A 13,619-nucleotide genomic window follows, 5' to 3' on the forward strand; every position below is an offset into this window, starting at 1 on the left:
TTCTCCCTTCAGTTTTGCAGCTCCCATTCAGGTATTTGAGGCTTGCCCTCTGTCCCTGCAGACCGTGCCTAGGAAACCTCCTTTGTAAGAGAAGTGTGGAGGCTGTATTTGTTTTCAGTTGGCTCTGCCATGACTTGCCTGCCCCGCACACCACAGAAGCTTGACAAGTGTTCCCGCAGAGCGGAAGGCAAACTCAGCAACACCCCTGGTGCTTGCCTGCATGGAGCAGCAGCCACATCACCCGTCTGCGGCTGCTGTTTCCCTTTAAATTCTCTAAAAGCCATTCAAGTGTTGAGTTGCTCACTGAAATTTAATGTGGAGACTGGCCAAGCGATGGCAGCCTGCCAGGGGTTTCCATGTCTACCAAGAATGTTTTGCAGTGCACCTTGGGAGAGGAACATTACTTCCTGGATTTCTTTTTTTTTAAAATTTTTTTTCTCCCCTTAAAGTGAGTAAATAAAGCAGCTGAAAAGTTAGAGCAGGCAGCTTTCATCACCGGCTCCTCTTTCCATTCACATGGCGACATATCCTGGCTGACAGCTCAACCCATGGTAAGATGGACTTTTTGCTTAGGTGGCGTTCGGCTGCCAGGAGATGCTACTAAGCTGTGGAAGTGGTCTTGTGGGAGATTGTGGTCCTGTTGCAAAAGATTTTGCTCTGCGCCATGATGCAGAGCAGGGGGTTACAGCTATGGAAATGGGTGATGTTCTGCGTGTGACAGTATCGCTCTCCAAAGTTTATTGCTTGCGTATTTTGTAGGGTTAAATCTTGCATTTAAGATGCAAGACAGTTTGGGGAGGCTGGGTATTCAGCAAAGTGCTGCCATCGCTGCCTCCATAAAACAGGAATGTTGCTAATTTCCTACTTGCATTGAGGCAAATATTCACAAAATCCCTCCCGGTGCTAACAGGGCGTGTGCCGCGGGAGCGGGATATAATGGTGCAATTCACCGCAATGCTATGGGACAAGGTGCCTTTGTTTCTCGGGCACCATGTCTCCGGGCGGTTGGACTCATTATGAAGCCGACATGCCTTGCGGTTGCAGGTGGCTTCCAGCCCAGTGGGACAGGACCTTGCTGTCCTCATTTAGCCGCTGAAGGGAGAGGTTGGATACGGCCAGTGTGTTTCCCTGTGGAAGGTGGCTCAAAGGTGAAGAAAGGGCCACCAATCTCATGTGGCTGCAGAAAGGTCATCTCCTAATTTACCTCTAGGGACAGTGCTATAGTCACTTGTCATCGCTCTCACAGCAAAGGTGGGTTGCTGATGGATTGTCTGTTCTATGCTGCTATCTCAGCGGGGGATTTGAGATTTGGGAAAGAGGGATTTGGGGGAACACTGGACCAAGACTTACTTTGCTCTTAGGAGTTGTTCATGTGCTAGCTGGCCCTCATAATCTTCTTCCACACTGCTTATGTTTGAGGAGAGCTTTTCTCATCCCTCTCGAATAAAATCATGCCTTTCTTAGGAGGTACCTATAAAACCCATCTGGGTGATGGAGGGGGACTGGTATCAGCCACAAGAAATGTCTCATGCATTAAGAAAGAAAATCTAGTTGATTTCTGCTCTCCATCCTCCAGTGAGTCTCTCACCTAGATATCTTGGCACCCTTGCTCCTCTTTCATATCTCCATGTGCCAGATGCCTCTGGCCATCGGAGTGCTTTGATCCGCTGGCTGGATGCATCTGACATAGCTTGCCAAGGAGTGGGAAGAAGGCTCCAGCATTGCAGCTGGGGTTGTGCCACCACACATGGAACATTTGGAAAAGCCCTGGTAAAAGTCACTCTGCATCCCAAAAGATTGATACAGTTACCTAGTGGGTTATCTCACTGGTACTGCTTCTTTGCTCTACCTCAGACAAATTTCCATGTTGTTTTCAGAGCTGGAAGGGTTGTAATCATTCTGCTACAGTGAAAGAGCAATATGATGGTTTTCTTACTATTACAGTCTTCTGGAAATTTATCTGTGCAACTAAGCACTGAAAGGCTCATGGTTTTGGATAACTTTGCACAGAGGAAGAAGCTGTTCTAAGCTGAAAGACAGAAGCTAGGTGCTAACATAGGAAAGGGGATTTCCTTTTGTTTGCTTTCCTGCTTCTGGCTTCCTGCACGTACAGCAGCTCCTATGGAATTGGGACTGACTGCCAAAGGCAGTTTTCCTCCGGTTAGACAAGCTACCACAGAGCAATAAATAGTTTGGAATCATGAGTCATGTTTCATTCTTCTAAGTGGGCATTATGGGTTTATTTAGAAAAGGCTTCCTTGTTTCTGCATTTGTTGTTACAGAAAAGTAATTCTCAAGTAGAGTCCCAGTGGCTTTCTTGGACTGGCTGACTGTCACTGTGGAAGGTAGCTGCTCTAAGGACTGGTATTCCTCTCTGGTTTGTTCTGTGGAGTGAGAATTAGAATTGCTTTGCTAAGCAGTAAGCACATTGGTCGTGTAATGCCACGTGGTATGGTGTCCCAAGTCAGCTTGTGTCTTTGGATAGGATGTGGGGCTTGGTGCGTGATTGCAGAGGTCCTTGGTATCTTCCCAAAATGTCTGTCTCTAAACCGTCTGGGCTTCCCAAAGTTCTGAGCACAATGTAGCACCCTGGCCTTTGTATGGCAGCTATGGCCAGATGGATGGGTGTCCTGACTCGCCCCTCTGCCCTCAGGGCAGAAGCAAGCACCATAGGTCACACAGAGGGGAACACATCTTGAAATGGTGACCACCCCCACCATGACCATCTAGTTCTCCTGCCTTGGCAGCCTAATCTTCTGTGCTGTGCAGGACAGGGGTAGGATGGGACCAGTTGGTGCAGCTCATGATGCACAGTTTCAGCACCACCTCATCACAGCTGGAGTTTGTCCAACAGGCTAAGGAACTGGTACAGCTTGACTAACAGGCACAAGGAGACATGTTACTCTTGGGTACTTTTTGGTCCTTGGATCAGGACCAATGTTTTGTCCTTTATGCCTGTAGCCAGTGTGGTCCTGTTTGGTTTTGCCCCTTTCCAGCTCCTTCTTACTCTTAAGAGAACCACGTGCTGCCTGGTAAAGGCCATCAGCTACTGTCTGTCCAGGGTCTTGCCAATGCCTTGGGATGACATTGCACTTCTACAACTTCCACAACTTCAAGCTGTCGCAAGTCCCTGCTGCTGCTGGACCTCTGGCAGTGCTGGTGCTAAGATGTGTATCTGCTGTAGAGCAGGTGCTGCATGGACATGTCACCAGAGACAGTACCAGGACCAGCTGCTGTCTGACAAGGGAGAGCACAGATGGAGTGGGCTTGCCAAAGGTCATGTGAACAGCTGGGGAAATGGTATTTAGGTCATCTGCCTGCTCAACTAAGGCTGAAATCTCTAGACTGTGCACTATGAAGTCATAGAATTGTTTGGGAGTTTTTAGATCATTTAGACCTTTAAGATCACCACATCCAACCATTAACCCAGAATTGCCAAGTCCATCACTAAACCATGTCCTGAAGTGCCACATCTACACATCTTTTAAACATCAACATGGACGGTGACCCCACCACCTCCCCGGGCAGCCTGACCCAGTGCCTGACCAGCCTTTCAGGGAAGATGTTCCCCAGCCCCCAATCTAAACCTGCCCTGGGGCAAGGCGAGGCCATTTCTTGTCCTGTCACTTGTTCCTGGGAGCAGAGACCAACCCCCCCTCGCTGCACCCCCCTGTCAGGCAGCTGCAGGGAGCGAGAAGGTCCCCCCTGAGCCCCCTTCTCTCCAGGCTGAACCCCCAGCTCCCCCCTGAGCCCCCCTCCCAGGCTGGTGCCCCAGCCCCTTCCCCAGCCCCCTGCCCGGCTCTGGACACGCTCCAGCCCCTCAGGGTCTGGCTGGTGCTGAGGGGCCCAAACTGAGCCCAGCATCCGAGGGGCGGCCCCCCCAGTGCCCAGCGCAGGGGGATGGGCACTGCCCCGGCCCTGCTGGCCACGCCGTGTCTGACACCAGCCAGGGCGCTGCTGGCCCCCTTGGCCACCTGGGCATGGGGGGGCTCGTGCCCAGCTGCTGCCCCCCAGCCCCTTCCCCGCCGGGCAGTGCCCAGCCCCCTGCCCCCAGCCCGCAGCTCCTGGGGCTGGTGTGACCCCTGGGCAGGGTCCAGCACAGGGCCGGGGTGACCCCCACACAGCTGGGCTCGGCCCCTCGGCCCGCCTGCCCGCCCAGACCCCCTGCAGAGCCCCCTGCCCCCCAGCAGGTCAGTGCTCCCCCCAGCTCGGTGGTGCCTGCACACACTGAGGTGTGACCCCTTCATCCAGATCATCAATAAAGATATCTTCCAGGGATTAATTCTTGACTCTTCCAGCTGAGAGCCTGTGTGGGTTTAATGCTGTGACACCTGGGTTGGGTTTGAGCAGCCTGTCTAGGAGATGCTGAGACCGAAGATTGTGGGCAGAGTCCATCTCTTAACTTTGGACGGGGCTTTCCTACATAAGGAAACCAGTGTGGTGAGGAAAGGTGTTGAGCATGTATCGATATCTTTTCCATGCCTTCTCTCCTTGTTCTGTACCTGTCCTGTTCCTGGCCAGTCCCATGCTGCGATCTGTCCCTTGTCTTGTCTGAATGCCACCTCCATCTCTCGGGGACAGGAATACAGATGCAGACACATTTCTTGCAGTGCCTGTTACCTGAATTCTTCTGTGCATCTTAACACGAGTATGAAGAATTTCTAGATGCGTTTGATTCCTGTACTGGTTTAGTGCTGAATGGTAGCTCAGATATAGAGAACACGTCTGTGCCTATTGCTGATGCCAGTTTCTTGTTCTTTGTTTTCTAATCGCTCCTGCCTTGCATGCCTCTCTTAGTCTTTAGGGAAAAGGCTTGTGTTGCCTCAGTGAAAAGAACCGGGACAAGTCTGGTTATCAAGAAGATTGTGAAACTTCTTTTGCATGAGATACAAATAATTGCACACTTAGCTGCTGTTTCCATGCATAGTTTCCCAATGGCATGCACAAATACCATGCTTCTGGGCTTGCAAGGCACACGAGTTAGGGTGTATGTGCTTGGATCAGACATCCACCTCTGTGACTCCTCTGGGTGAGTGAATCTCAGAACTTCAGCTTGTTGCTCCTGTCTGGGGTGGGTGCTGTGTCAGACCCTTAGCTGGCTAAACCATAACAGATCCAGTGAGATCCCAGCTGCTACGACTGCCCTATTCCTTGCCAAAGCCTCAGGCAGCCCCGTGGCATTCCTGTAATAAGGCAGCAGAAGTATCAAGTTGGTGCTAGCTAGGATTATGGACCTGGTGCCATCTTGGACTTGCATTGCCTCCTCCATCTCCCAGCTCAGTCCTCTTTTACCTGACACCGATGTGCAGCTGAAACTCTTGGGATGTCTCAAAGGGTAAATGAAGTTGCTGGTGTTTTTTTTCTTTTAAATAGCTTTTTGGAAGGAAAAGAAAGCTATATGATAGTGGGGTTTGTGCTGAGAGGAACTATCATTTGTTGGGGGGGAAAAAAAATCTCACATCTTCAAACAGCCTCTACCTAGGGATAAGCAGGAGCTGGGGTTTCGCTGGGCGATGCTGTGGGAATGGGGGGCTGCAGGCTGTTTGCTGCTGCTCTGGGGCATGCTTCAGTAACCCTGTACTGGAGCCAGTAGCATCAAGGGTATTCTTGTAACTGAGTAATAAGGCAGCTATTTCCAGACTGGTTGGTTCTCGAAACATGGGGCGGTATTGCCCTGGCGATAGAGAGATGTGCGGGCCAAGAGAGCCGACTCAGCATCACTGGTCCCAGAACTCAAGAATTTGTCTGGGACCTAGTTTCAGCAGAGGAACCTGGACTATAAATAGGCTTTGGTTAACAAACCCAAACCCAAACTAAAACAAAACGTTCTTGATGGAAATGGCCACTTGTTTCAGGGAAGCTGTATTTGGAGGACATTATGAGGGTGGTGAGATGCTAGAACAGGTTGCCCATAGAAGTTGTGGATTCTTCATCCCTGGCAGTGTTCAAGGCCAGGTTGGACAGGTCTTTGAGCAATCTGGGCTAGGAAAAGATGTCCCTGCCCATGGCGAGAGGGTTGGACTAGATGATCTTTAAAGATCCCTTCCAACCCAAACCATTCTATGATTCTATGAAAGGCAACATTTTCTCACAAGGTACATATTGGAGTGAGATTTGTAGAAGGCTCTGTTCTGATGACTAAAAACCCTAACCAGGAGAGGCAAGGTGAGCTCCTTCTCTTAGAGTTTTCTTGATCAAATCTAGTTTGGTATTTTCTAGAGGGGTAAATGCTTGCCATAAGTGGTTGAATTCCCATCTTGCTGTGCCATCTATTGAAGGACAGACGTCTTGGAGACAGTATGCTCATTGGTGCCACTGCACTGCAACTGCCTTTCCCAGATCCCCATAGTAGATGTTTCTGGTGATGGTGTTAAGCCTTGCTTTGAATCATGTTCCCCAGAGTGACACGTGCAAGCACGGGAAGCAAAGATTTTAAAACTGAGGTCAAGCAGGGGAGCAAAATATAAAGCTTGAACCACCTGATATTGCTGCCCGTAGACAAATGAGTGCTGGTAGCATCCCTTAAGAGCCTGGCTAGAAATGATATTGCGTGCTCTATATTTAAGATCTGTGGCTGCAGATAGCCACCGATGATTTAATAATTTTTTTTATTAATAATTGTTTAATAATAACCATCTGGTTAGATAATGGGAGAGCAACCTAGAGCTGACAGAAATATTTATAAATCTAGAAATCTTCTCTGTACAAAACCGCTGTGTTTAATTAATAAAAACTGTTAGTAGAAGAAAATACGATCTGACAAAACTCCAGGTGTAGACTTTTTTTACAAAAACAAAGGCTGCATCTGTCAATGTGTCCCTGACTTTTTTTGTTGTTGTTTCTTTTTTACAATTGGAAGTCTCTCAGGTTTCACGACTTTTTGTCTTCAGGTTGATCAGCACTAAAGCTTATCTATTTGCAAAATATGTCTTTGGGTACGGGGTTCTTTTCACCCTTTCCCCCCTGAATCAAAGCAGGAAGGGGAAGCAACTGCAGTATTACATTTACAGGATGAGATGCATGTCTCATGCACAGCCTTAGATGGTCTTGAAACATCTGTGTCCTCATCCACTGCAGAAATGTTCTGGAAAGCAGAGCACTATCGACACTTACCCTAAATCGGTCTTTATCTTCAGAAATACTGTCTGTACTATATAGGTGATGGACCATGCTGTGTCTCACCCTCCATAGCCAACTCAGACTGAATCTGGTTTTAAAGGCTGGATGTAAAGATGTCCACAGTGTGTTGGAGGTTCCCGCCATGGGTGCAGAGGAGTCAGAGTGGTCCTACCTCTAGTATGGCTAGGTGGTTGCTCAAGTAGCAGCAAATCATCATTTTTCACTCAGTGTTTCAAGACCAAGTAATGAGTATTCATGCTGTAACCTGTGGCAGTCTGGTAGCTGCTGCACAATCAGCTGAGTTGCCCGTGCAATGGGGAGGGGTTAGATGAGGGTGGGAAATCTCCTGTCTGGAAGCTGGAGGTCTTTTCTCTGTTGAGGACAGTGTGTAAGGGGGCAGGAATGTGAAGCTGTTCAGAGGAAGATAAAGCAAAATCCCAGCTGTCTGGTTTGCTGTCCAAAGCATCCAAAGGAGTAAGTGTGATTAGGGCTGGGGAGAAGAGGAGAAACAGCAAATGAATGGGAGTGTAGTGAGAACTGGCTTGCACAGATAATGCCTTGTCCACATACAGGAGGGATGTCGCAGAGGTGCAGACCTCAGGACTTGGGGCTTCTGCTGCTATTCATTTGGGTTAAGGCTGAGGAGCAGCCTGAACACCTCAGACCAAACATGGCCTTTCTGCACATTCTGAGCATTTCAGGAAAACTAGCCGAGTGACTGAAAGCAGAATTCTGCTGAGGAAACACAAATGAAAGTAAAAGAGGTGTCCCAAGCCAAACTGTGACATTCCTCTGTGTCAGCACAGTTTCAACACAGCTTTGCCAGACTGGAGTTAAAAAGAACAACGGGGGAAAAACACGAACCAAGGCATGCACAACAAGCCACTTGGCCAAAACTGTACAGAAATAAGCTACAAAGCTGAGCTTGAGGCCCAGACCCAAATGCACTCAGTGGTTTGAACAAGAAGACTTTAGAGGTAAGGTGGGCTGTCCAGTGTCCATCTCCCCCAGCATGGAGCACAGCTCCTGGGTCTTTGGTGAATGCCACAGGGGAGTTGGAGTTCCCCAAACCTCTGCACTCAACAGGGAGATGTTCAGCTTTGGGATCTCTGAAACCCTCTCCCCGTTCCAGAGGGTAGCACTACCATAAGGTCTGCCAGACAGCAATCTCCATCTGCATAGGGTCTGGAGGCTGGAAAGTCCTCTGGGCTCAAGCACCTATGCCAAGACTTTGAAAGGACTTGAGGTGCCTGTCTGCCATCTAGACCTTTGTGGGTGAGCACTTCCTCCTCAGGGCATGGAAAATCCAATTTCATTCCAGATTTTAGACTGGAAGAAAAAGGTCTGTAATTGTGCCAAAGTCCTGATCACCAGCTCTTTTCTCTCTGCAACTTGCAAAGCAGGTAGGAGGCTGGCAGTGAGCTCATTGCTCACTCATCCCTTCCATTTCCCGGCTCCATCCTTCCCCAGTATTGTTCCCTGCAGTGTATGGGGATTGCTGCTCTGAGGCTTGCTGCTCTGCCTGCTGGTGTGGTGTAAACCACTGTGTTGAGGTAGACAGTGAGTTATGGGTACAGCCCTGTCTGAAAAGACGCCTGGAGTCCAGGAAAATGGGAAGGAAGTCAACAACAGTAGGTGAACCTCTCCGAACAAAAGGTGATTGAGGCATCCCTTGTCTCCTGTTACACCCTGAGCATCCTTGCTATAGAAACTGACTTGTCCTGATCCCTCAGCCCACAGTAAGTTCCAGTAGTTTGTAAAAGTCCTTGAAAGTGTATAGCTGTGGAAGAGGCAAGCTGCCGAGTGGGAGCGTCTGGGAAAGAGTGGGGCTTTGTTAGTGCTCTGCAGCACGCTTGGGAGCACCACAGGAGGGCTGGGGCTCCCGTCAGGTGGGGTATCGGCTTCTTGTGAGGGGGACAGTGAGTGCATGGTGGTGGCTGCTGCTCTGACAAAACGCTTGCGGGGATTTGCTGTAATTTGGGATCAACCGGAAAATGCTTTTGTGCTTTAGGAGCTCCAGTAGGTGTGCTGTGGAGGACTCTGGGTCCTCCTGATAGATGGACTTTGGGGTGTTTTTTGGGGTTTTTTTTTGGTGTGTTTTTTTGAAGGAGGGGAAATAGTTACTGCTGGCTGAGGTGCAGCAGAGGACAGACTTGGCATGCATCACGTGCAGGCTGTCACAGGCTCTGCAGCAGGCTCTGAATAGCAGGAAATGTCCCATTTCCCAGGGTTTCTGCCTGTGGGCTAAGCAAGTGCAGAAGTCACACAAGGGGAGAGACTGGCAGAACAAGGAGAAAGAGCAAAGGAGCTTCATTTGGCAGAGCTCTGTGGGAATGGGCTGTAGGTGAAAAGGGATTAGAGCTGAGAAACACACGCCACTGTGCAAAGAAAAACACACCCTGTCCTTTTCCTGTTCGGTTTCCTGTATTTTAAGCTTCCCCAACGCATGAGCGGCAAGAGCACAGATCGCAACATTTCTTGTCCTTTTAAAAAAGGCAAATAACAAGCAATTGCTATAGAAACCCTATTTGCATGGGTTTCGTAACTGTGTCTCTGGGCTCTGTGGGTGTCTCATCTAATGAACAGGCCCAGATCTGTGTTTCAGCAAACGAGGCGGCCAGGCGTGGGAGGGAGAGGTGGGAGGGGAGAGCGGCGGCTCTGGGAGCACTGAGTATTTCAGGACTCACTCGGAAGCTCAGAGGAGCTGCTGCCGTAGCATTTACCACGGGGGAATTTTAATTGGCTGCCTCATGCAAGGTACGTTCCTCTGCACGCTGGTTACTTTGGGGTTTTGTGACCGGTGTGCTTTGGTTGGTTGTTTTCCCATTAATCCTGAGGCTCAGGTTTATGGCTAGCCATGTACCAGAGGAGGGGTGTAAGATCAGCCTTAGCAGGCTGAACGGACCGTTGAGATCCGTTGAGTTGAGTAAAAGTCCTGAAGCCGGGTAAAGTTTGGGAGCGCTTGGGAGAAAACAGGTAGAATTTTTACCTGTGCAAGTGACCAAAGGTGTGGAGTGCATTTTCCTGGTGGGTAAAATGCACGTGTGAGAACCCCTGTGCTTTATCTAATCAACATGTTGGCTTTGCATAAAGAAGGTACGTTGTCTTTAAGGTATTTAATTCCTGGATTTGAGGCATGAAATCCTCTGCTTGCTCTGACCTTGTGTTTTCTAAAAAGGGATGCTGGAGAAGCGTGTGCATGTGTGGTCCCTCTCCTGCCGGCAGCTGCCTGATCCCGTGTGTCTTGGAGCTTGCTCCTGTTTTGAGGGAGGCATTTTCCACCCGTGCCAGGCAAGCAGGCAGCCTCACCTGGCAATACAAGCCTGATGAAGTAAGGCTGGAAACCATGCATTCATGCTGGGGTTGCACAGCTTGCCTGGTGGAGTAAAGAAACCAATACCCAACTAATTAGCCGAGGCAAGAGTGGCTGATAAGCTCACCTGGGTTTCTGCAAGGGAGGGAAGCCGTCAAAAGCTTGCAGGTGTCTCAGGTGTTAAGTGAAAAGTCTTGGGTCAAAGGCCCAGTTATAGGGGAACAGGAGCACACTTAAGATTTTTTTAAAAGTAGCAAACTAGGTGTTTAGAGCCAGAAGAGGAGGAGCTGCAGTTCACAGGAGGGCTTGTTTTTAAACTTAAGCTTAGTTTAATTTGGACCTGAACTAAAGCTGTGTCTCTCTGTGAAAGTTTCCTATGGCATGGAAGCATCTTCCTAGACCTTGCAGCTGCTCCATGGACTTAGTAGTCTCATTGCTGCTGCTGAAATGACTTGAATTCCCAACAAGCTCCAAGACAAGATTACTGAGGATCTGCAAGGAAACGAAGCAGAATTATGCTTCAAGGCCCAGCCTTCAATTTAGTAATTCATGTTGGAGGCAAACAATAATAACAAGTTCCAGAGGGATAAGATAAATTCAGGGACAACAGGTCCGTAGGCAGATGCTAGGAGTAGGGTTACATCTTCTGAGATCCCTAACACAACAGTTGGTTGTTGGTGAATACAAGAGGAATGAAACCTCAGAAAGTGGCCAAGCTTATGTTTGTTCTCTAAATAACAGCTCTTATTCTTACTGCCAGACTGGCTGGACCACTGGATGACCTGGTTGGTATTGTTTACATTCCTGTTGAATTGAAAAGGTACATCCAAAGTACTTTGGGCTCAACAAACAGGAATTTTCTTGTGAAACAGTTTTGACAGAACTTCTGACCAGCTCTTCAGGTCATCAAAAGACTGGGTTTTGGCACTCAAAGCACCTCAGTGAACTGTGGTGTCTCGCAGTGATGATCAGAGGTTAGGAAGCACTGGTGATGCTTTGCAGGGCTGTCCTGCCTTCAGTGGCTTGTAATTTGTCCTCCAAGAGCACCTGAAGGGTTTGATGAAACACTAGAAGCTTCTGACTACACTCAGCCCTTGGTAAAGACCTTGGGCACTAGAATGGAAAGGTGGAAAAATTTGGCAGCTCTTCATTCAGGGCTGTTAATGTTCCTGGACATGAGTGAGTTTAAGGGACCCAAACAGAAAGGAGAGAAAGGCTTGGGGCAGGGATGAAAGTAATCCAAGCAGGTTTGGGTTTGTTTGTTTGGGTTCCCTGCCCCCCCCCCTTTTTTTTTTTTTTTTTTACTTCTCCTTGTCTCCATTCCTGTTCCTTTGTACAGATCTCAGCCCTGCCCTGCTTCTGGCAGGTATCTGGGATGCTGTGAAGTGCCTAGGCCTTGCATGGGTCACTTGGTAGGGCAGATCTGGGAGGTTTTGTAAGTGGAGTTTTGTAGTGACATGTAATGACCTTTTGGACATTGCCTCTAGCATAAGCAAACCTCTGGGTGAGGTGGGAGGAGAGGCAAGAGGTGATGCCAAAAATCAGGACAGGTAGAGGATGGATCCAGAGCCTCCCTTGCGACTATGTAGTGGAGGTAGCCATCTCAAAAGTGGTGATCGTCACATGACGATTTTCGGTCTTTTAGCACGAAGGAAGTGAAATACCCTCTGGTCCTACTCAAGTTTTGGAGGTGTTGACTGGAGAGGATGGTTTGGGGAGATGACGTTACTGTACGTTGAACTCCACCTCATCTGTGAAGCAGTCCTGCTGCCAGCTCTCCCATCTCCTGAGGGACACTCCTCTGATTGTGTTTGTGCCTCTGGGTTGGTTTCCAGGCTGCAGTTAGACTGTGATACTCAGGGTTTGTCTCAAAACTACTTTGATGTAGATGGCAACATGTGTTCTAAAGCCCAGATGTCTATCACTCTGTCATTTTTCTTGCTTTTTGAGGCCATGCTGATATCCCATTTGTAACAGAAAAGCAGAGTAGACATGGTAGGAGTATGAGGTCAAGGGAGAGGAGCTTCTGCTCCTAAAAGTGCTACCAGAGCTGCGCAACAAAATTGTCCCTAGCTGTTATCATCTGTCTTTCCTGTATTTCCACTCCAGTGCAGAATTATTGAGTCCTCTTCTCATAATCTCCTTTCCTTTGCTGCCTGTCATTGTTTCAGCTTTGACTTGGACTTTCATCCAGTAACCCCAAGTCATTTTGTGTTGCATATATGAGTTGCAGGGTCAAAATAGTTATGTTTCTGCATGCATAAGCTCCTTGTAAGTGATAACACTAATGATAATGGGGAGCTACAAGGCCATGGGGGATTAAATAGCAAGTAAACATCATCTCACCCATCAGCCTTATTGTACTTGCCTTGCTGTTTACAAAGGCTGAATGTTATCCTTAATTGTGGTGAGAGTGATCTTCTCTAGCCTTAGTTGTCAACAAGTAAAGGCTAGATTAAATTGAGCCTCTCATGTGCTTCTTTTTGGTTACAAAAGGTGTCTGGGGTGGGTAGTTCAGTCTTCAGATACCCAGAGGGAGCAGGTGGATCTTGTCCTTTTGAATTCATCTAGAGGTTTATGGTTGTTTTTATTGGGCTCAAGAGTGAACTTCCTAAGGAAAGGACATGAGCTTCCAATTTGGGTTTGGGAAGGAAAGAAAAAAATCTGGGTCAGATAAGGTTTGTGTAAAGCTTTTGCATTTCCTGTTTTCACAAAAAAAAAAAGAGAAAACCACCCCACCCCCCACAATAGTTTTGTGTTTTTCCATGTTAAAGGTGGAGAAAGACAAAAGTCTGGGAGGCGGGGGGAGGAGTTCTTCTAGGGCTGAAAAATCAATTAGGCAGCTTCAGTGCTTTCTGAAGAGTACTGAATGCTTGTTTGACCCTTCACAAGCTCCTGGCCACACACTGCTACTCTAAAGTTGCTGAGGTATTAACGTGGTCTACATTTTGACAGCCTTGCACTGTGTTTTCGTTCACTACTGGAGGTCCTGCCAGGCAGGTGACCGACAAACAATTTGATGAGTGACACATAAAATCAGCAATACCAAGGCAGGCTGTCTCAGCTCCCATAATGCAGAAGAATGTGCTTGAAGAAGAACAGCACAAAAGGGCTGTAGTAATACTTCCTCCATATGTGCTTCTTGCCTCCTCAGGGAGTTCCTGAGCTAGAGTTGATGCCTTTGTTT

General features: G+C 48.4%; 1 protein-coding gene across 2 annotated transcripts in view; it reads left to right on the forward strand.

Moving 5' to 3' along the window:
* Positions 1-464: 464 nt before the first annotated feature.
* The window catches only part of ALS2CL (ALS2 C-terminal like), a 48,615-nt gene continuing 35,460 nt past the window's right edge, over positions 465-13,619 (forward strand). The window contains exon 1 of one of the 2 annotated variants that reach the window (XM_027809792.2): positions 465-551. In XM_027809792.2, the coding sequence (XP_027665593.1) occupies positions 549-551 (3 nt within the window). In that variant the 5' untranslated portion in view covers positions 465-548. Of the gene's footprint in view, positions 552-9,780; positions 9,877-13,619 lie in introns of those variants that run through there. The other variant, XM_014282473.3, reaches the window with a different exon arrangement.

This window comes from Falco cherrug, chromosome 4, assembly GCF_023634085.1.
Source record: "Falco cherrug isolate bFalChe1 chromosome 4, bFalChe1.pri, whole genome shotgun sequence".
NCBI classification, from domain to species: domain Eukaryota; kingdom Metazoa; phylum Chordata; class Aves; order Falconiformes; family Falconidae; genus Falco; species Falco cherrug.